General features: G+C 39.3%; 4 protein-coding genes across 9 annotated transcripts; 3 read left to right on the forward strand and 1 right to left on the reverse strand.

Annotated features, from left to right (window-relative positions):
• Positions 1–1094: 1094 nt before the first annotated feature.
• On the forward strand, positions 1095–3594 carry tmem258 (transmembrane protein 258). 2 transcript variants are annotated; one of them, XM_019277200.2, is made up of 4 exons: positions 1095–1193; positions 1496–1605; positions 3205–3351; positions 3443–3594. In XM_019277200.2, the coding sequence occupies exons 1-3, from the start codon at positions 1191–1193 to the stop codon at positions 3329–3331; spliced, it is 240 nt and encodes a 79-aa protein (XP_019132745.1). In that variant the 5' UTR covers positions 1095–1190; the 3' UTR covers positions 3332–3351; positions 3443–3594. The 2 variants fall into 2 exon arrangements, with proteins under 2 accessions (XP_019132745.1, XP_010751600.1); XM_010753298.3 differs by having other exon boundaries at positions 3205–3333.
• A 314-nt stretch (positions 3595–3908) lies between these two features.
• On the reverse strand, positions 3909–6776 carry tmem138 (transmembrane protein 138). Of its 2 annotated transcripts, XM_027273123.1 has the most exons (6): positions 6642–6776; positions 6040–6199; positions 5765–5947; positions 4924–5095; positions 4680–4755; positions 3909–4582 (listed from the first exon to the last, which is right to left on the reverse strand). In XM_027273123.1, the coding sequence occupies exons 3-6, from the start codon at positions 5890–5892 to the stop codon at positions 4470–4472; spliced, it is 489 nt and encodes a 162-aa protein (XP_027128924.1). In that variant the 5' UTR covers positions 5893–5947; positions 6040–6199; positions 6642–6776; the 3' UTR covers positions 3909–4469. The 2 variants fall into 2 exon arrangements, with proteins under 2 accessions (XP_027128924.1, XP_019132744.1); XM_019277199.2 differs by having other exon boundaries at positions 5765–6199.
• Positions 6777–6848: 72 nt separating this feature from the next.
• cracr2b (calcium release activated channel regulator 2B) lies at positions 6849–16944 on the forward strand. Of its 3 annotated transcripts, none has more exons than XM_027273121.1 (18): positions 6849–6947; positions 9662–9918; positions 9996–10107; positions 10245–10392; positions 11403–11549; positions 11676–11766; positions 11858–11953; positions 12049–12236; positions 13012–13083; positions 13195–13249; positions 14022–14101; positions 14206–14323; positions 14476–14602; positions 14693–14774; positions 14862–14976; positions 15186–15293; positions 15372–15448; positions 16655–16944. In XM_027273121.1, exons 1-18 carry the CDS (start codon positions 6920–6922, stop codon positions 16737–16739), a joined length of 1986 nt encoding a protein of 661 aa, XP_027128922.1. In that variant the 5' UTR covers positions 6849–6919; the 3' UTR covers positions 16740–16944. The 3 variants fall into 3 exon arrangements, with proteins under 3 accessions (XP_027128922.1, XP_019132751.2, XP_027128923.1); XM_019277206.2 differs by lacking the exon at positions 6849–6947 and adding an exon at positions 6969–7762 and having other exon boundaries at positions 16655–16943; XM_027273122.1 differs by lacking the exon at positions 6849–6947 and adding an exon at positions 8896–8919.
• A 166-nt stretch (positions 16945–17110) lies between these two features.
• On the forward strand, positions 17111–21762 carry cd151 (CD151 molecule). 2 transcript variants are annotated; one of them, XM_010735139.3, is made up of 9 exons: positions 17111–17293; positions 18274–18358; positions 19044–19235; positions 19844–19918; positions 20202–20222; positions 20554–20658; positions 20831–20980; positions 21068–21154; positions 21274–21762. In XM_010735139.3, exons 2-9 carry the CDS (start codon positions 18275–18277, stop codon positions 21331–21333), a joined length of 774 nt encoding a protein of 257 aa, XP_010733441.2. In that variant the 5' UTR covers positions 17111–17293; position 18274; the 3' UTR covers positions 21334–21762. The 2 variants fall into 2 exon arrangements, with proteins under 2 accessions (XP_010733441.2, XP_010733443.2); XM_010735141.3 differs by lacking the exon at positions 20202–20222.
• Positions 21763–21774: the final 12 nt, after the last annotated feature.

Below are 21774 nucleotides of genomic sequence, written 5' to 3' on the forward strand. Positions count from 1 at the left end.
GTAGCCCACTGTTAGGGATTTGTCTTGGTAACCGGAGGGTGGTTGGTTCTTCAGGTTGTACAGATAAAAACATAATTAGTCTGATTCATGATTTTATTAATATTTCTCTTGGACACATTTAAATGCATCAGCTTTCATTTAGTGTTTATACACTAAGTCGACATGTAGGTGTCTGTGATGGTGTGACGAAGCCATACCAACACCCAGCAGTGGAGGCAGATACTGAGGGTCAGGTAAAGAGCTGAGACCATCAGCAGAGCCCTGAATCTCTCCAGCAGCAGGGACACCAGGCCAACCTGGAACACGTATGTGTTGAACATCATCAGCAGAATGATGATCACGCTGAACAGGATGGCGATGTCCTGGATGCTGCAGACACACACACAAAGTAGGCCGGTTTATTTTTCAACATTTCACCTTTCTAATGCAGTGTGTGTGTCATATCACTTATCAACGCAGCAGTGAAGTAAGAGAGAGAGAGGACACTGTGCAAGACGGATGTGTTATTTTTCTTTCAACAAACATGATATAGAAAAAAATGAATATAGACCCCGCCAAAGAGACTACCCACTGAATAAAAGTGGTTTTAACTCAGCAGCAAATGGTTCTATATATTAGAGCAGCTGAAGTATTTCAAATAATTAAAGTGCAGCAATGTGGAGTGTTAATGATTGTGAGAATTAGTGCAAGAACAGAACAGCAAGGGTGGGTGGTTCAAGTGCAGCATGGACCAAAGTATGGGAGATAGTTGGAGAGGTGCCAGTTTACATCCTAGCTACTGCTGAGGTGGCTTTGAGCAAGGCATCAAGGGATCAATAACTTCTAACAGTCTATAAGTGTCCATTAGATGGCAGCCACACATTTACTAACAGCATAGACATTAAGAGAGGTGGGAAGCCCTGAGTTTGGCCTCTCAGGTAGCGGATTTATCACCACAGCAAAACAAGTTGTAAAAAGGGAAATTAAAAGACAGTGAAAGAGCTTAGACATGATTTAATTTAGCTTGCATTATAAATATTAGGCACTCCTGTACAGCGGTTTGTGAGGAGGAGAAGCCTGAGAGTCTGAACTGAGGGCGTAAAATATATAAACAAACGTCAGCAGCACGTCACGAAAAAGCAGGAAGTGTTAGTCAGTACGTGGCCTTATCATCTTGGACGCAGAGACAGGAGCTCCGCTTCATCACAAAAATGGTCAGATTGCTCATTTTTATCTCGTATAGGTCGCTCAAACTGTAACACAGAGTTAGATACAGCCTATCACTGTGTTTATTTGCAGTACATCAACATTGCAGTGCGCCTCTTGTGTGTAATTACGGTTGTGGTAGCTTTAGATATGCAGCGTTAGCCTGTCGTGTCAGATTCACTGATTTGACTCCATTGAAACAAACTCATTGTAAGGTTTCTGCTGTTATTAATCACACTCTGATTAGTTAAAGTCCCGGAGGTGTAATGTGCAGCTTGTCTAACCCGCTGACTCTTCACTGTGCCTGCAGGAACTCGAGGCTATGACCAGATACACCAGCCCGGTGAACCCGGCTGTGTTCCCCCACCTCACTGTCGTCCTGCTGGCCATCGGCATGTTCTTCACGGCCTGGTTCTTCGTGTATCCTTCTCATTGCATTGCATTGCACTGTGAATGTGGTTAACTTCAACTTTATTTATTTGTATATAGCAGATTTTAGTTCTTAAGGTAAGACAGCAGATGCATGAAAAACTAGAGATTAGAAGAAAAGAAAAAAAGCATAAAACTACAACAACAACAATAATAAGAAAAATTAAGCATAATTTAAGAACAGTCGCAGTAAAAGCAGATAAGACAGATAAAAGTGACAGGGAGTGATCAGGACATAAAATCTCAGCAGTGAATGATCAGCCACCTTAAGTGAAAGCCAGGCTAAAGAGATGTGTCTTAAGTTGTTTTTTTAAGAGGGTGCAGTCCCTCAGATCCATAGGCAGGCCACAGTAGCTAAAAGCAGCCTCACCAAACTTCTTTGTGGAGGTTCTGGGGACAACTAGGAGTCCAGATGCCGAGGATCTGAGGGACCTGCTTGGTACATGAAGTAAGGGATAATAACAGGCTGGCAGCCTGCAGACACACCATGCAACAATCGCCTATTGGTCATACAAGTGCAGTTTGCATGTTGCGTGTGTAGACGCTTAAATGTCCAGTGTGTGAGATTTAGTAGCATCTAGCTGTGAACTTGCGGATTGTAGCCAACTGAACACTCCTCACCTCATCCCCCAAGCTAGTGTGAGAACCAAAAAGCGAGAAGGAAACTGTCAGAGGACCCTTTTTTAAAGCTTGTGTTTTGGTTTGTCCCTTCTGTGCTACTGTAGAAACATGGCAGACTCTATAGAAGGGGACCCGCTCCCTCTGTAAGCTAACAAAGACAAAACAGTTGTTATTTCTTTTAGGCAATGATAGACAAATAAAAACACACTTATGACAAGTATATTATTTAATTTTATTTTTATTTCTCCCAATATGAATTCACCTAACTCTTCCACACTGGACCTTTTAAAAAAAATAAAGTTAGCTTTAAATTACTGCTGGTTTAACTTGTTTTTGTTTTTTTGCCATTTCTGTCAATGATACAAGCACAATAACCATACTAAAGATTTTTAGATGTTTACTTAAAACCTTCCAGGCATCCACTCATTTGAGCAAAATGTAAAATTTAAATGGTACATTCAGTTTAGTACAGCTTTGGACTTATTTTCATAGTTCAGGCCAACAATAATACTGTGAACACAAGTAGTCAGATGCTTGCGCAGATTTTAAACAAACTCTCAAGTTAGCCGTACAGAGTTGTAAAATAAAATAAGGGTGAACGGTAAGATTGTTACACTAAACATGACACTTTACAGACCTTGAGTCAGATAGATGTCCGATATGATGGACGTTCATTAAACCATTCTAAGGGACAATCATTGATCAAAATTTAAACCAAAGAAATTTTTATGAAATGGAAGTCTGATATTTTTGTAAAAGGTTTGTTTCTAATGATTATGTTTGGATGATTTCATTATTTGAATTACTGTATACTCATATTATTGATTACATTTTTTAATTTCACTCATTGACAGTATGAATAGCATTCTGATACCCTAACACTGCATACACAATTACAAAGTAAGAGGCAGTTCAGATCTTGGCTGTTGGTTGTATTGTTTTATGAGTGCACCCTTAACTTTTCATCAGCTATGAGGTGACGTCAACGAAATACACTCGGGACGTCTACAAAGAGCTGCTGATCTCCCTCGTGGCTTCACTTTTCATGGGTTTCGGTGTGCTGTTCTTACTACTCTGGGTTGGCATCTATGTATGAAGGTACATTTAAAATCTTATGTGAATCTAACAGTTATTATTTTTGTATTTAATTTGTATTCACTGAAATGGTTTTGTAGTGGTTAACTTGTTCTCTCTCTCTTTCCTGAAGTTTCGGGTGACTGAGTTAAAAGAATGACACATTCCAGTGGAACCAAGAACATCGCAGACAACACAAACTGGATTTAATTGGACTGCACTGACGATATTCTGGGATCATATGAACTCTGATTTTGTTTTCACAAGTAAAGGGGATTTATATAACTTCTTGTGTCTTTATTTCTTTCTGAACATGAACGTATGTGATGCTTGCAATAATCCATCATGTCATTTGATATAATTATCTAAAATGTTGATTAACAATTTTATCAAGGCCAGAAGTTCACAGCCACTTCACCTGCTACTTGAGATAGTTGGGTTATTTTGACACATTAAAGTCTATTCATGGTGGCTTTCACTAGTGGCGCCTAAAACCTCAATCCCTGATTAATCTTTGAGTTAAAAATAGAGCAGCCTGTTTCACCTTGACTACAGGATAATACTGACTACTCTAGTGATAAAGGATTTACACCCTGGGATTAGAGAAGGTTTGTTTAATAAACAGTGGGGACATGATTCAAAGATCCCCAATCAAAAACAACAGGAATTACATAAAAACTGGTTTATTAAAATTAGATTAACACATACTAACATCAAATAAGGCAAAATAAACCACCAGGTTTGTTCCTTTGTGTGGGAATAACATTTCCAACAAAGCTGTTACTGCATGTCATTCTATAAATGGTACATATGTACAGATCAAAGCAAACTTGCCATGGGAGGCAGCTATAAAGGTTCGTTCATTCTTTCTGCAAATGACTTACGAAGGCCACGTAGATTAACAGACTCAATCCTGATTAATGCAATACTGTGCATGTCATGGTTGGCTTACGTGCCACTGTAAACCATTTAACTGGCTGCCAACACAAACTGATGGAGACTTCATCCTCTTTCTCCATTTGTGAGCTCAATCAGTGTTCAACATCAGCGAAGTGATTTCTCTTTTCAAGTGTCCTTTTTAGCTGCACAGTTCTATCATGTCACAAGGGCCTTTCTTGGCAGGTCCTCTGAGACCTGGTCTTCCCTTAAACGCGCCTCTTTCACTGACGAGCTCTGGCAAAGGCGTCACGCAGCCACAGAGAGTCCTCATACAGCCTCGGGTCTCCCATAAACTCAGCTGTACGTTTGTAGAAGTAGTAATACAACACTGCCGCTGTTAACAGAAAGAAGTATAGTTACTCAATGGCCACAGAGACTACGGAAAACAGATCAGTGGTGAAAATGTACCTCTGAATTAATTCACCAATTACCTGTTCTCTGGAAAACAAAAAGAGCTTGAAGACCATCTGTCCAAACGAAGCGGTTTGACTCGAGCCATCTCAGGTTCTAGAATAAGAAACACTTTTCAGGTTGTACAGATAAAAACATAATCACTCTGATTTATGATTCTATCAATATTTCTCTTGGATACATGTTTAAATGCATCAGCTTTCATTTAGTGTTTATACACTAAGTCGACATGTAGGTGTCTGTGATGGTGTGACGAAGCCATACCAACACCCAGCAGTGGAGGCAGATGCTGAGGGTCAGGTAAAGAGCTGAGACCATCAGCAGAGCCCTGAATCTCTCCAGCAGCAGGGACACCAGGCCAACCTGGAACACGTATGTGTTGAACATCATCAGCAGAATGATGATCACGCTGAACAGGATGGCGATGTCCTGGATGCTGCAGACACAAAGTAAGCCGGTTTATTTTTTAACATTTCACCTTTCTAATGCAGTGTGTGCGTCATATCACTTATCAACGCAGCAGTGAAGTAAGAGAGAGAGAGGACACTGTGCAAGACAGATGTGTTATTTTTCTTTCAACAAACATAATATAGAGAAAAACCCTGCCAAACAGACTACCCACTGAATAAAAGTGGTTTTAAGTATTTCAAATAATTAAAGTGCAGCAATGTGGAGTGTTATTGATTGTGGGAATTACTGCAAGAACAGAACAGCAAATTAATTTCCAAATACAACCTAAAGGATGATAAAATGGTTCATAAGCATCTGAATAATGTAAATACGTCTGGTTGGCTGATTTTATTAATTTAAGGGATTTGTTTATTAATCGTCAATATACACAAAAGGCACGAGGTATGTTATTGGAGTAACTATTATTTTCAGCCTTAAACATTTTGTTTTATTTTATTTCTCCCAAATAAGAGCCACAACTAATTATCGTTTCAGAATTGACGTCTTAACCTCTTGGACTTCTCTTGGATCAAGCATGAATCAATAGGTTGATCATTTAATTTAGAAAATACCAAGAACAATAAGAAAAGGTTTGCAATGCATGTGTGTGTGTAATATGACATATTTCATTGTCATGTATAATTCAGCGACTTACATGAAAAGCACTAGCTGGATGACAGGCGCTCCTCTCAGGAGTTCACTGAAGGAGTTGACGAAGAGGTCGTAGGCCAACAGTGTCAGCTGGATCAGCAGCACCAGGGAGTAGTTACTGGTCTGAAGCATCTTCAAGGATGCGAGCTTCAGTCTATTCTCCTCACTTGCAGATATTTTTCTTTAACTGCGAAACATAGGTAACTTGATGGTGACAGTGTTTGGTGTAGATTCACCGCCTACATACTTTAGTAAGAAAACACTAGCTTGTCCATTCACATAGTCACAAGACACTGGTGGCTTTTCTACAGCATTGGGTTTGTCCCTCTGTCCAAACACATCCTGCTTGTTGTCCTCGGAGGGAAGTAAGTTGGTGTTTTCATATCCTGCATGTTGTTGACATCTTGGATGTGGATGGTCGCCTCCTCTGCTGCCTTTCCTGTGAGACAGACATGGTTAGTAGCAGTAACTCATATCTTCACCTTGGTACCATCTCTATCAGTAAATATATGAAGATGCTCAGGCTGTTGCACAGGCAAGCATGGAAAGGTAAAGTCTGGGATTTATTTTACCTACGCGGATACCAACGTGTTTTGTTTAGTTGTTGTTATTTGTTGTGATATACACTCCCTTTCTTTTTACGCATCTACTCCACATAAGACGGCAGCCTAACGTTGTGCAACGATGGTTGAAGATAATCCGGTAGACGGATAATTGAATTAGACCAGTGTTTCCACAACAAATTACTCGGTGACCGGCTCGGCTCTGATTTTAACTTCGAGGAACTCACAGACACTCACAGTTACGTTAAACATCACAGCATTGTTTGACCACTCATACGTCAAGCTTCACAAACAACTATGTACACAACAACTACTTACCCGAAAAAAGAAAACGTGTGAAGGATGAAAACAGCTCACTCGAAGACGAGGAAAAGCACTAAATCGCTCATATTCCCACTTTAATCGACAAACACTGCTCACCCACTGCTGCTTTTCAGCGGTAACGTATGTATTTCCGTAAGTTCCATGGTAACGCTGTTTCTTACCGTAATAACCAACGTATAGGTGCTTGGAATGTTCCTCAAACTACGCTGTAAAAAGACCCACGTGTGTGTGTGGGTGTACGCGTGCAATGCCAGATTTAAAATAAATCCAAAATGTTTAGTGGAAAAGAAAATGTGTTCGGTGAGTTGTGAAAAGTAGGCCAGAAGGGCATTTTGGTGGCTTCTGTTTAAATAATATATTTTAAAAAATATGGTGTGTGTGTGTGTGTATCCTTAAATATCTTCAAAATCAAAATTTAATTTGCTGTATTTATGCCTCAAGCACAAACCCACAAAACTCATCAGTTTATTCATTTTGAGGACAAAAGGACTGAGTCTTACGGAAGCTGCTCGGTGCCTCTTTAAGGCAAAAAATTATGGATCTTCTACTACATTATGTGGCTCATGGAACTAGCACACTAGAGACTTCCACTTAAATTGATTATTGAGTGTTAAGACGGTGAAATGCATTTAGAGAGACACAGCAATATTATGTGCAATATATTGATTTAGAATTCACATTTACACACTTAGGAATGGCAAAACTGTCAGGTGGATGGATTATCTAAACTTTTTGTGTGCCTCATTGAAAAAAATGGAGCTTAAATATTTCTGAGTAACGCCTGCACACCTTACTTTCTATATGGTTTAAGTAATCAGCTGCCTTGTCATTAGCTGCGAGCTCTTGTGAGCTCCCAGGTGGAATTAAATGTTAATAACTGCCCAGGGAACAATCAAACTTAAGTGATTAGGACACCTCCCTCAAGCAGCCAAGGAAAAACTCCCCCCCAAAAAAGAAAAAATTACGGGTGAAAGTTGCGTGGTCTACATCAATCATTACGGTAGACTCCGATGGCAGGCGGCCGTCACTGCCACCCAGCGGCTGAGCTCAGTGACGGCTCTTTTTTTGACTGGAGCGATCAAAGGTAGTGGACACCTGAGTCCGGCACACCGTGGGTGAGTGACATTTATACAACCTCGATGAATGCATGTAAAACAGAGTAACTCCAGTCGTTTAGATACATTAAATGCATGTTTACATTTTATATAAACTAACGTGACTGTTGTGTTTCTTTTCCTCTCTATTAATAAATGTGCATTAGTTCAGTATCTTGGTTTTGGTTATCTCAGCGAGACACATTGCTTCATAATTGCTCGTATGTAAGCCGTTTTATTCAGCGTAGACAGCCAAACCTGGTCTTAGTCAAACATTTTTCATCCACCCTGTTGATTTTTGTCGCTAATGTGCTTGACATATTGTCTGTTAAACCTGTTTTTATCAGCAGCTATGTCAGTGTTTTCAAGCAACATATGTTCAAAGCTCACCTCCACAGTCCCAGTTTTTGTAAGAGCTTGTGTGACAGAAAGTGTAGTTTGACTGACAGGTTTAGTAGTTTAGGACATGCTGTCACCTTCACTGAATTTGAACACTCCACTTTGCACTTCACACACCGACTTACTGCTAAACAGTGTGTTGCTGCAGGTGTTTGAGTTTATTTGACTTTTGGCGTGGCTGTTTGGCTTTTTGGGAGTTTGCTTTGAAATCCAAAATCCTTAACATGCAATGTTTACATAAGCCTCTTGTATTGGATACCAGCATATCTCATGTGGTGTGAGGAAGTTTTAATCATATATCATCAGCGAGATGATTTACCAGCCACTATCAGCACATACTTTTATAAGTACTGTTTTTATGCCCTCATAGATAGCACGACTGGAGAGATAGGAGTGAGAGGTAATATTATTTAACAGTGACGCAGACCTCAATTCAGTGTGTGCCTTTAGAAACAATTCAAATGACACCATTTATGATTTATATATTTATATGTTCCTCCTGTATATTGTAATCTAACCTGACGATTGATTATGTCATAAATCACTGCTGAATGGATGTTCAAGGAGATACCAAGGGAAAAAGAATTAGCTCGCAATTGTGGTATTCTGTCAATGCAAACACACTGCAAATGCTTTATTTGCATCTCCTCTACTACTGCTTATTTACCCTCCCTTCAGAGCAAATGTTCTCACATGACACCATCCTGTTTTTTTATTGACTACACATCCTGGTAGACAGTCATGATTAAAAGTGGAAGTTTACCTCGTCTAAATCAATAGTGAGTACGACTGGTTTTGTCAAGTATTTGGTTTATTTTGCCTCGGGATGTTACCATTGTATAAATATGTAAAATAACATGCCCTCACACCGGATTCCACAAACAGTTATCAACTATTATAAACACGTCTGACACCAGATCACAGCAGCTGTAGATAATGTGCAGAGTCACAGCTTAGTTTGTTTTGCGCCTCATGTTTGACAAGGGAGGACCTGCAGAGCTGGCTTCTCACAGTATCACGCAGCATTAAGTGTCTTTTTATTCATTCTGGGTCATCAAGAAATTCCAAATAAATGACTGATTATGCCTCAGTATGTCTGTATCCAGTAGTAAATAACTTTAACACTGTAAGAATACCTCCCCTTAACTACTAATTTTTCACTTAACTGCTTAATCGTTTAGCTAGGTGTCAGAAATGTTTTTAAAAATGACTCCATGGTGACATATTTAAATATCTTACTTTAGAGATAGTTAAGTCTGCAAAGAAAATCATGAAATCCTCTCCGGAAAATAGTCAGCCATGGTCAGTTTTTCACTATTCCTGGTTGAAAAGTGACCGAAATTATTGATTGATGTTATTGATTAACTAATAGATACATTATCTACCACTCATGACTCAAAGAAAAACAGATAACACAGATAAAATCAAGTTTTATCAACTAAGGAGGTCAACATGGGTGTGTATATAGCCAGTTCCTCATAGATACATTCACTAACTCCTTACCCATCTTCTTCTGTGCAGTCATGTTGAAGTGGCTGAATGATGGTGAAGTGCTGGTGGCTCAAGGCAGCGGTGAGGCGGTACCAGCGAGCCCCAGACCGCGGGGCTTATCAGCTGGGAGCCCCATGCCGGGCCGGGGACGTAGTCCACAGTCTTCACCCAGCTCCAGAGAATCTGTGCCAGGAAGCCCGCACTCAGAGACCATGGGCAAGGCGAAGGAGCTGTTTGTACTGTGTGACAAAGAGGGGAAAGGGTTCATCACAAAGCGGGATATGCAGGTGAGCAGCTGATGTGATAGAATAACAAAATTCAGGCTGATTGTAGAGTCTTGAGTTTTCCATCTTCTTGTTGTCAGAGGTTACAAGGGGAGTTGCCGCTGTCCCCTGAACAGCTGGAGACGGTGTTTGAGAGTCTAGACAGGGAGAGCAATGGATTCCTCACTGCTGCTGAGTTCAACACAGGACTCGGTGAGTGTAGTGTTTTAAATGATTTGAGATGACTGCTCACAGTGATGTGAAGGGAGAAAAATACTATTCATTCACATTCAACATCTGCCATCTTCTTTAAACTGAATCTACTGTGCCTTTCTCTGTCTATGGTTCAGGTGAGTTGATGGAGCTGGACGACACGACTGAGCTGAGTCAAGAAGAAGCAGAAGAGGATATTGACAGGTTGGACTGGCCCCAGGACCCAGCTGAAGTTAGATTTGTAAACATACTGATGGAGCTGGGCGCTGACAAACTATTCAAAGAGTAAGATAATGATCATACAGTAGCATATCTACACTTAATTGCTGGTTTATGAGGTACACATAGTCAAAGCTAATGCAGTGAGAGGTGTTTCTGTTATTTAGCCTACCTTCATTGATATAAATGGATAAAATAATAGAAACATGTCAGAATAATGCACAACCAACAAAATGACAAAGGTTGAATCAACATTTCCCTGAAACAACTTCAACTAAAACTGAAGGCAACCTAAGTGGGATATATTGCAGAGCTTTTCTGTACTAGGCTTTTTGTACTAATAACTTAATATATGCATATTTTTAAATATTAGCGCATGGAGGAGCTATATTTTCCTAAAAACATCAGAAACTAGTTTAAGAAGCACTTATAATTGAACTGCTGAGGTTTTATCTGTTTAGCACACACATGAAATTCATGTCACACACCTCTTCTCTTAACTCTTGTAAATTGACTGAAGACAAGAAAATCATCACAGTTTCATCAGAGCGTTTGATGGTTTTTGTGACTGCATTTGACGACACATTTAAATTCTTGATATTTTCAAGACTGACTGACATTCATGTCCTTAAGTAATGATGGACTGTTGTTTTTCCTTTTTTATTTTATTTTAGCATATTATAGCATATAATATGAATTACTCCAGTAGTCAAATAGAGATATTTATTGTATGCCAACACTACCTCTGAACAAAACAGCTGATGGTCTCTTCAGTTTTGATGTCTTCAGTGTTAATCTAAAATTTAGAATGTAACAAAAATAAAGAAAATCTAATGATCTAATGAGAATGTGTTAAAATTTTCGACTGGTACGGTTTATTTATCGTACATATGTTTACATTCTACTCCTTAAAACAAAAAAACATAAGGTGGTAAAAAACAAATTTCTCAAGCGAACAATGCAAATCTTAAAGGAATCTTACTTTGTGCAGATGTCAATAAAGATGCCTGATGTTGTGATGTTGAGTTTAGATGTCTGCACTCATTTTAACAGGTGTGTGTCGTGTTGTGTGTCAGTCAGCAGGAGTTATGTTCACTGTGGTGTGAACTCCAGAGGGACAGACCGGAGCTGCTCAGTGTCCTGGAAGGCATCCTGATCCATGCAGTGTCCTATTTACAGGACTCCATCAGAGAGAGAGATAGCTTGGAACAAGCTCTACGCAGGTCCCATCTTTCTTCCATTGTCCTCTGCATGTGAACAACGATAAACATTAATTATGCCCCAATTTAACTGTGAGTATTCAAAGTTTTCTGAAATCACTCAGCTCAGATTTCTTTCCCCCGTCTCAGACGAGAGAGTGAACATGATCACGTTGTTCGGTCCATATATGAAGAAATGGAAAGCCAAATCCGAGAGGAGAGAGAGAAACACCTGGCTCAGGTACAGATGTGTGCTGTTTAGTCCAGCCTTTATGCTATTTAATAAAAGTGTCCATCATAATAGCATTTAATTAATATATTGTGAAATCAAGGACAGTATTAGACAGAAGGAGAGAGGAAAGCAACTTGAGGAGGAGCTGAAGATTCGGGAGCAGGAGTTGGAGAACACATTGACAAAACAGAAGGAGGTAGGCATCCAAATAACACTAACATACTGTATATCTCTGAAGAGAGTGTGTTTTGGCTTAATGAATGAATCAACGGGACCTGTCTTTGTTCTAAGCTGGAGACCAAAATCCAACAGTTGCACTATGAACAGTCAAACATAAAGAGCCAGAACCAGCAGCTGCAGAGCCTCAACATCCAGTTACAGGAGCAGGTGGAGAGCAGCAGAGAGCAGCTGCAGGCCGCCCTCGGTCAGCTCAGCGTGCTGGAGCTCGACGCTGCCCAAGAACAAGTGGCCAGACAGAGGCGAGTGACTAACAACACACACTACATGCTGTCAATGCCCCAACAGATACCAGATATCAAAAATGTGATTATATTAGCACCATCTAGTGTATGAAGTATGATGAAGTAGTTTTATTACAAAGGTTGAAACTGTTTTTTAAGGTTTAAAAAAGAGACAGTAAACACATTGCAGTCATGTGATCTCACTTTTCAGATGTAGTCAAACAAGCCCCAAGCTGTTAAGGTCAACAAACCTCATGTGATTAAATCAAGAGCATGCATTACTTTTCCACTTCAATCAGGTTTAAAAATACACACATGTGGAACAAACAAGATTACTGTAAACATGCATTTAGACTTGTCTTCTCAAGAATACCAGTTTATTAAAGGCTATATGTATAATTCTGCATTTTCCAACAAATTCCTTGAAAAAAAGAAACAAATATTCCGCTACTTTGTTACAATTAGTCAGTCTCCTAGTGATTTATGACTTCCTTAGCCTGTCTCTGACACTCAAACCAAGGAACATTTGTTCATATTGAAAATATCCTCCCATTTCACATCACAAATGCATTTTATCTCACACTCATTCATGCAGTTAAAAAGATAATTATTGGATATGATTGCAGTTTGTAATGTTGTGATGTGTTCTGGTTACATGTTAGCATGTGTGTGGCTCATTGGTGTGTTTTTAATAGCCTATTGCACAAAGGAATATGTCATAAAAGGCTTTAGATACATGAGCAGTACTTTTCTATTCTATTCTATTCACAATCTTTTGTTTGCTTCACTGTAGAAATGTGGTGAAGGTGTCAAGAAACATGCAGAAAGAGAAGGATAGTCTCCTGAGACAACTGGAGCTATTGAGGTAACAGGCTGCTGTTTCGATTAAGATCTTTTGTTGTGAAGATAAATGACATCTGTAGGTGTGTATGTCAGTGTGATGTTGGTTGTAAATGATTTTCCCTCTTTGTGTCAGGGATATGAACAAAAGACTGCGGGATGAGAAAGATGCCCAACAGTCTCAGAAGAGGGTTAGTCACAAACACTCTGTCCTTCCTCCTCTGCCATTACCTTATTACCTCAGTGAAGACCTTTGTACCCCGTGGACACAGCCGATTTATCCAACCTAAACTAAGTCTTGGACTGGTGTCATGCTTTATTTCATCCTCTGGACAATTATTATTTATGGTGGGCAGCTATTATTGTTTGGTTATTAACTGATCTTGTGTTAATGAAATTGGCACAGTTTGGGATTTCTTGCGATGTCAGCAATGTTTTTGTTTTCCTCTTTGTTAGATGTAGTCAGCAAAGTGAAAAGGCAATTTAATCTGTCCTGTGTAAACTTGAAGGAAAGAGTGTGTGTTTGTTAAAGATACTGTACATAGCGTTTATTTATGCAGCTGAATTAGAGTGGGTCAGTATTTACCAAACTAATAAAGCCCTTTATCACAATTCATAAAGGACTGCTGATCTATGAACAGTTTCCCCTTTATTCAGGTCACATTCATAAGAAAATCAATATATGGCAAGCTGTTGATTCAAGAAACCATAACACATGAACACCTGTTGGCTGTTTCCTGTACTTTTTTGTCTTCTTGTACATATTGTATATAATCAAATAAGTGTATTGCTGAAAACTTAAATTAAAATGTTAAACAGCAACAGAATAAATGTCGCAGTTGGATTGAATTCTTGCAAATCTAAAATAATCTGCCTGTTTGAAGCAAAGAGAAGAATTAATGTAAACTTCCATAAAAAAATCTTAATGTTACTCATTTCTTCTGCCTCACAAAAATCTTTTAGCCTCCACACGAAACAAAGACTTTGCTGAAGAAAGGGTCAGTCATAGGTAACTACTTACTGCAAGACAAGCCATTGAAAAGGTTTGTATGACTTAAGTGCATCCGATCACATTACATTTGTCATCTAATGCGAGGCAGATTGCCCCGAGGAAGCGACTAATTTTGTGTATTCGTTGATTCTAAAGACAGCTGAGCTCATCTGATGAGTTGGAGCAGGACAAAGACAGAGAGATGACAAATTCGTCCAAGAAACACCAACCGTCATGTAGAGTCAGGTTTGAAAATGAACAGATGCAAACTCAGGTAGGGAACATGTTAAATCCCAAATCCATCCATTATTTCATAACTCAGTTGCAGCAGCTACACAATAGCAGGCGCAGCAATGATGAAGCACAGATTTGTCAGAACAAAAAGCTATCAAAATGTTAAGTTTGGTGCCTTTACCTGAATTTTAGAGCACCAATGTCAGTCCTGAGCGATTGTTCAAGGTGGTATTCCTGGGTAACTCAGAGGTGGGTAAGACCTCCTTCATCCAGCACTACTGTACAGGACACTTCCACAATAAAATGAGCGCTACTGTTGGTAAGCTTTTCTTTTATTGTCCCTCTATTATCACCTGAACATGCTCCTCAGTGTACATATAAGTAAAGTATGAAACCGTGTTGCGTTTAGGTGTAGATTTCCAGATGAAGACTTTAAATCTGGGCTCTACCACGATCACCCTGCAGCTCTGGGACACAGCAGGACAGGAGAGGTCAGACGTAACACACTTTATTCCCATGTTTAGCAGCCACATAATATCATACCACCTGATAACTCGGTCATTTTATTTTCCTTTTAGGTTTCGCAGCATCACTGAGCAGTACTACCGTAAAGCTGACGGCATCCTCGCCATGTATGACATAACTCATTACCCTTCCTTCACCGCTGTGCGAGGATGGATGGACTCTGTGAAGGTGAGCAGGTGGAGATGGAAAAACATGCAAAACAGTTTGTCCCAATTTGAATACACATGGCAATGACAACACAGTGCAACAGGAATCTCTAAAGACTGAGTGATAAATCTCAACTTTTGTTTTTTGAGGGTTTTTTTCAGTCTGATGTGTATGATAATGTTACAGCTTCAACACTAATAACAAAGGTGTGTATTCTGCGTCTCTCCCAGGAGAAGATGTGTGAAGGCACAGTACTGATGTTGCTGGCGAACAAGCTGGACCTGGCAGACAGTCACAGCAGACAAGTGACGGCAAAGGAGGGGCAGAGACTAGCAGAGGTGAAGCACATTTAAATAATCAAATGGTTTTTGCCGGGAGTGCTCATGATGTTACTCACAATGTTTTTGTTTACACAGCAATACCAAGCTTTATTTTACGAGTGCAGCGCCAAAACTGGATGTAACATGGAGGTGGTGATGAGTGATCTGGCTGGGTATGGCAATCTTATTTCTTTGCTTTGTGTCATTAACATCATCTGGATCCTGTATTTGTATCTGCTGTGTGGGCAGTTTGTTGGTACATTTAATTTGTTGTCATGTTTTTTTCACTGTAGCTAAAATACACTAAGTCACCAGTTTCATAGGTATGTAGTCAACCGTGTGAGAAATCCTTCATGAATGTGGAAGGTGTTGATCAAACTTTGTAGTTACTTTATAGTTGTAAGTGCAACTATCCAATAATCTGATGATTTCTGATTAATTGATCAATCATTTAATCTATAAATTGCCAGAAAATGTGCAAAATTCCCAGCACAATTTTCTAGATGATCAAATCAAATCAAATCAAATCAGATTTTATTTGTCACAAAGTCACAAAGTACATTTGCCTCAGGGGGCTTTACAATCTGTACATGGAGTGACACCCTCTGACCCCCCCTTAGAAATATTTGCTTGATAAATTCATGAATTTTAACATTTAGTATTTTCTAAGTCAGTTTAGCAACATGTTGCAGGATTATTTCTCATATTTAGTCTGCTGTCATCGTTACAAAAGGAATGAACCTGATTTTTTTTTGATGTTTTTTTTAATGTGCAAAAACAAAACAAAAATATAACAACATAACTTACAACTGCACAGAGAGTTACAGCTTACATCCAGTAGTACATTTTTCTGTACTATTGACTTAACACTCAAATACATAGGTTTACATGATTATCAATAAAATTATATTGCCTTTGTGTCTAAACCTAATCCATTTTCCCATTTTCTGTTAAACACATCTTCTTTCACTCTTAAAAAATGAGTCACTCAGTCTGAGTGGGTCCATGTCAAGACATTTTCTCGAGGACAACTTTGGATAATTTATTATCTTCCTTCAGCACCACATTAGTTATATTGCCCAGGTACAAGAGTGAACATTTCTTTGGGACTATGACCTTAAAACCTCATTCAATACTGCATTCACTCTTTCCAAGAATGACTCCGGTATATGTGTATGATTTGCATCTGTATGCATGCGTTGCCTTAAGAACTGTTTACCTTTTATGTTGTTTTAAAGAAATGAACAAGATTTTTCAATGAAATTCACGTGAATTTGTGGATGTCCGTTGTACTACACAAATACCATTGTTAAGCTTTACATAGTGTATTTTTAGCCTGACATTCCATTAATTTCTCACATGTTGTGGTTTCTTCTCAGGATGTTAGTGTCCCAGATTAATCGACAATGTGCAGATGCAGTTGTACTGACTGCAGACCCTGCTAAAAAGGGCTGCTGTACATGAACAGAAGAGGAAAGGACGCTCCTATCATGTGTGAACACCACGGCCGATCACGGCAGCATCAGGTTCATCTTTGTTGAAACATTTGGGTTAGTGGTGCCCAAGTCCTGAGGTCACAGATCATCGTATCATTTCAAGACTCAAACTTTTTTCTGCGAACAAGTTTACTGAACAGTATCTGTAATGTTTGTTCTTCTGTATCTTTATAAAAAACATCAAATAAAATATATTTTTGTTGACTGCTTTGTTGTCATGGTCTTTGTACAATATCTCACAAGCTGCATAATTTGTTTTAGTCCCAGTAGAGCTCATATGCGTGAGAAACCAGCTGGGGGCAGCCATGTACTCCACATTGCTTGTGGATCTGCCTGTGGTGCCAAAAGAGGACAAACGCTCAGGCGCTTGGGTAGGAGGCTCAGGTCTGAGTGTCAACTGAGAACTTGCACTGTTGCAGTTAACCTTCAAAGACAGCAACGCGTTGACACACGGGTTGGTGGGATCTGGGAAGACGTTACCCCGATAATCTACATCCTTCTGGGCTCACCATCTAAAATCAGGTAGGAGTATTTTAGTCTCAGCGGAAAGGGAGAGGAGTTTTTCCATGACACAATGAGTTAAAAATAACTCCTGATTCTGACCATGGAAAGATTTTGTTTTGCTGGACAATCATATTTACACACGGAGTCATTTTGTCTCATGGCTGGCAAACAACATTTTTCATGTCTTTTTTTTGTTTATTTTTTGTTTAGGTGTTGTCTGTTTATTCTTTCTTGATTTGTTTATTTCTTCATAAAGAGAGATGTTCATTGACACATAAAAGTAAAAAAAATCAACATCTCTCATGATGCTCAGAGTCACAGCTTTTCTTTAAAAAAAAGAAAAAAGCAGAGGACAGTTCAAGTCAGCATAAAACAGATTAATTCATGAAGTGAAGCATTAAGAGTCAACTCTATATCACTGGGGTGTGAGAAGATCAGGTTAAGTTACTGGGATGGGGGACATATATATCTGTCTGCTGGATGACATGTGACACAAGTTGTTAAGTATGTTTTCCCCACAACATATTTGATCTTTGAGCTCTTCTCATTTCTCCGGTACAGAAGCTTTTTTTTTTTTAAATTTATTTTAAGTTTCTGACGCACAACATTTTATTTTTGGTCTCACAGGTAACATGTCAGGAAAGCTCATGTATACTGTAGTTGTGTTGCAGCAGTAAGTCACCTTTTCACACCAGACGTGGAACTAAAATAGACTGAAAAGGGGAAATTCCTGCGTGTATACCACAACTGACTGGTCTCAATCTGGAAATTCCTGCGTGTATACCACAACTGACTGGTCTCAATCTGATAGAGCACTAACAGACTTTAGCTTGCTGTCATGTGTGAGTGTGAAGATGTGTGATAACAGCCATCAGTGTTGGACGAGGAAGATTCAGCTGTGCTGTCTAATATACTTGGAAAGAATTTCTTTAGTAATGCTCACCCTGTGTGCAGATCAACCTCGAGTGTATGAACACTGACACTGTTTTTCATTTCAGAATGGAAAGTCAACGTGAAAAAAGACACACCTGTGGGACGATTTGTCTGAAATATCTTCTTCTTCTCTTTAACCTTCTTTTCTGGGTAAGTTAACATGAAAGTGTTGAGATTTTATCTGAATTTAAGACAACAAAACCACCTGTTAAGGCCTCTACTGGATATTATGATAATTTATAATACCATTAGTAGTAATAATTAACTTTGAATTGAAGAAATAAAAGCATGCTTCGCCTCAGATTCCACAGAAATTAATAATTTCCCTTTTTTTTTCGAGACTGCATCACTTCACAGCTTGTGCAATTTCTTTTGTTTCTCAGGTTGCAAAAACAACTTGCATATGTTCTATCATACTCCATATAGTTTCTGTAAAATACATGTATGGTATCATTTAGTGTACCAATAGTTACAATATTCCATACAGTCTGTACTTTAGAGATAATATTGTAATATTACCATATTTACCGTAATTGTAACTACATCATAACCTTTCAATCTCTTAACTTGTTTTCAGAGTAGATTGAATCAGCTCATACTTTACCTACTTATTCTGCATTTCCACACTCAGATATAAAGATATATGCGCGTCAGATAACAAACCAAATTTAGCTGAATGTCCCTCGAGGCTGACAAGGCAGATTAAGAATAAGGCGTTGTCTTGTTTGCTTCACTGTCACATTTTAGGGGTTATATATTCTGCTAACATTCATGTGGTACATTCCTGATATAAGCATCTGGTTTGAGTTGAGCTGATAACGGTACGTTCTTTCAGCTGGCAGGAGGGGCCGTGCTGGCAGTGGGAGTGTGGACTCTGGTGGAAAAGAGCGAATACATCAGTTTACTGAACTCCAGCTTCTACTCAGCCTCAGCTTACATCCTGATAGCTGCTGGGGTCATTGTGATAATGACCGGGATCATCGGATGCTGCGCCACTCTGAAAGAGATGAAGAGTCTTTTGATAGTGGTAAAACGGATCAGACACACAAACGCTGCCCTGCAACAGAGGTTTTATTTACCTCGATTTGTTTCATGATCCCTATTTAATAAACTAGAAACCAAGAAAAGACAGTAGAGTTCCTGTTTATACAAACACACCCTGGCCTGAGTCTACGTGTACTGTAAGTTAATCCCTGGTGACCTTCTGTCTTGTCTGCCTGCATTCAGTGCAGCTCATTATGTCCGACAGACATGACTGTCAGATATAACAGACAAAGTCACGCAGAGTGTGTCTTTAAGAGTTTAGATTTAGAGTGCGGCTCATGCCAGAGGAATGACGGGCATCACAAACGGCTGCTTGGACTGAAGTGCGTGAGAGACATAGACAGACACAGTGACAGGATGTAATACAGAAGCAAAACTGCACAAGCTGTGTGACGTTATGTCTATTTCCATATCCACCACAACCTTTGTAATGAATAACTTCCCTTAACACAGATAGTGTATTCTAGTATAATGTTTTTATTAGTCATTCACAGATACTTTCCATGCTAATGTCATGCACTGAAAAATGGTGATATTTATATGTTTCATTCTCAGTGTATTCACAGCTGTGTTCTTGTCTCTCCTCTACAGTATTTATGCTTGTTACTCTGTATTTTCCTGCTGGAACTCATCGCTGGTGTGTTGGCCTTCATTACATACCAAGAGGTGAAATTGTCTTCTGTTCGTTTGTGTTCTTACATATTTGACCAAAGCCTAGTGATATATAGATGTTATCAGGATAATATTTCCTGAATGAAGTTCTCAGCTGATTGTACTTCTTATTTTTTGCTCACTTGCTACCAGCAATCACAAATTTTACCAGCCATGTGATGCTGCTCTCTGTTGTGAAATCGTCTCCGCATGCCTCTCTGTGCATGTTCTTCATTTGTCCTGTTTTTTTTCCACTATTCTCACACCCTTTCTTTCTTCCCCCCTTTTCTTGCTCCAGTGTTTCCCTTTCTGCTACCAGGTAATCTGCTGCCACCTGTTTCCATTTTATATGAACCTGTTTCTCTGACAGGTTCATATAAAATAGTTTGTTTTCACTTCTCTGTAGACAAGCAACAAATCTGTTTTTATCTGCGGATTCATTTAAAGAATGCTCATGTGGAACAGGGAGAGGGGTCAGGCGATCTGTGCTCATATATTTTGAGTTATGTGTGGGCATTGCACAGGTACAAAGGAATGTTAAAGGGGAGGAAAGAAACTTGACCAGGGGCTATTTTTATTGGTGGGAGGAGATTTGCAGGTGACACATTTTGTTTCTGAGCAACCACTGAAATAATTCTCCTGTCTCACAGCTGGATGAGGAGCTCAGACAGAACCTGAAAGTGACCATGCAGCTGAAATACCAGCAGCCGGGGGAGGAGAGCGTCACACAGGCTGTGGATAAACTTCAGCAGGAGGTGTGGAAGTGATACTGTATGTGTGAATCACAGCTGGACTACAGGCAGCCAGACAAAAAGTCTATCTATCTAATCTGATTGTTAAATTTAAAATGAAATTCAGTCCCTTGAGCCTGCATGTCACCATTATCTCATGTTTTTGTATAATCGTTCCTCTCTGCACTGTTCTCAGTTTAAGTGTTGCGGCAGTCACAACTCCTCGGATTGGACGGACAGTGTGTGGATCCAGGAGAATGAGCGGCTCGTTCCTGATAGCTGCTGTAAAACACCCATTGACCTCTGCGGTCGCAGGGACCATCCCTCCAACATCTACAAGGTGGAGGTAAGTAGAGCTGTCCATTATGGTGGTGGGTAAATTCTGTAAATTAGAGCAAGATTTTCATTCTCTTTCTGTTTCACCCCCTTCCAGGGAGGCTGCATTATGAAATTAGAGGAGTTCATCCTGAGTCAGTTGTATATTCTCGGTGCAGTGGGCATCGGGGTTGCATTTCTACAGGTGAAGCACTAAGTACTGAACATGTTACATGTTAATATGAACACCTCTTAATACTGTGCCAGTGGCTGAACTACAGTGCAGAACTAACAAGCTCCTGGTGTCTTTTTCTTTTCTTTCAGCTCGTGGGGATGATGTTTACTTGCTGCCTTTATCAGAATTTAAAAGATGATCCGTACTGATTTTTGGACTTCCTTTTAAAATCACAAAATCACACAGTCACATTATAAACTGTAAATTGTTTGGTCAGACTTTTTAAATGCACCAAAGTTTTTTTCATAAGTTGCTAATTCAAATAAAGGCATCGTGATTTTAAAATACAGACGTCACAGACACTATAATGCTGCTGTGCAGCACTGTTCTTTTTCTGCTTTGAGTAGCTTCCCTGTTATGTTGAGATTATGATCTGTGGCTGAACTTGTAACCAAAATATTCATTTTAAAGAACAGGAAAATAAGAGCATGCTGTGAAGACATTTGCAGTCATTGTTGGACTTGTTGTTTATCTATTTTTTTTTAATAATGTATCACACCTAACTTGAAAATTAATATAAAGATGTGTTTTGCTTGTTGAAATGCAAATAAAAAAAAATGCTTGGCTTTTATGCAAAACTAATTTCACAT

Source organism: Larimichthys crocea, chromosome XXI (assembly GCF_000972845.2).
Source record: "Larimichthys crocea isolate SSNF chromosome XXI, L_crocea_2.0, whole genome shotgun sequence".
Taxonomy (NCBI): domain Eukaryota; kingdom Metazoa; phylum Chordata; class Actinopteri; family Sciaenidae; genus Larimichthys; species Larimichthys crocea.

Coding starts and splice junctions, on each gene's coding strand:
- cd151 (XM_010735139.3), top strand. CDS start 18,275: ATGGAAAGTCAACGTGAAAAAAGACACACCTGTGGGACGATTTGTCTG. Junction 19,236..19,843: donor TGAAGAGTCTTTTGATAGTG/GTAAAACGGATC, acceptor TCTCCTCTACAG/TATTTATGCTTGTTACTCTG. Junction 21,155..21,273: donor TCGGGGTTGCATTTCTACAG/GTGAAGCACTAA, acceptor CTTTTCTTTCAG/CTCGTGGGGATGATGTTTAC.
- tmem138 (XM_027273123.1), bottom strand. CDS start 5,892: ATGCTTCAGACCAGTAACTACTCCCTGGTGCTGCTGATCCAGCTGACA. Junction 5,096..5,764: donor ATCCAGCTAGTGCTTTTCAT/GTAAGTCGCTGA, acceptor TTGTGTCTGCAG/CATCCAGGACATCGCCATCC. Junction 4,756..4,923: donor GCCTCCACTGCTGGGTGTTG/GTATGGCTTCGT, acceptor TTCTTATTCTAG/AACCTGAGATGGCTCGAGTC.
- tmem258 (XM_019277200.2), top strand. Junction 1,606..3,204: donor TTCACGGCCTGGTTCTTCGT/GTATCCTTCTCA, acceptor ACTTTTCATCAG/CTATGAGGTGACGTCAACGA.
- cracr2b (XM_027273121.1), top strand. CDS start 6,920: ATGTTTAGTGGAAAAGAAAATGTGTTCG. Junction 10,108..10,244: donor TGAGTTCAACACAGGACTCG/GTGAGTGTAGTG, acceptor TCTATGGTTCAG/GTGAGTTGATGGAGCTGGAC. Junction 15,294..15,371: donor AGGGGCAGAGACTAGCAGAG/GTGAAGCACATT, acceptor TTGTTTACACAG/CAATACCAAGCTTTATTTTA.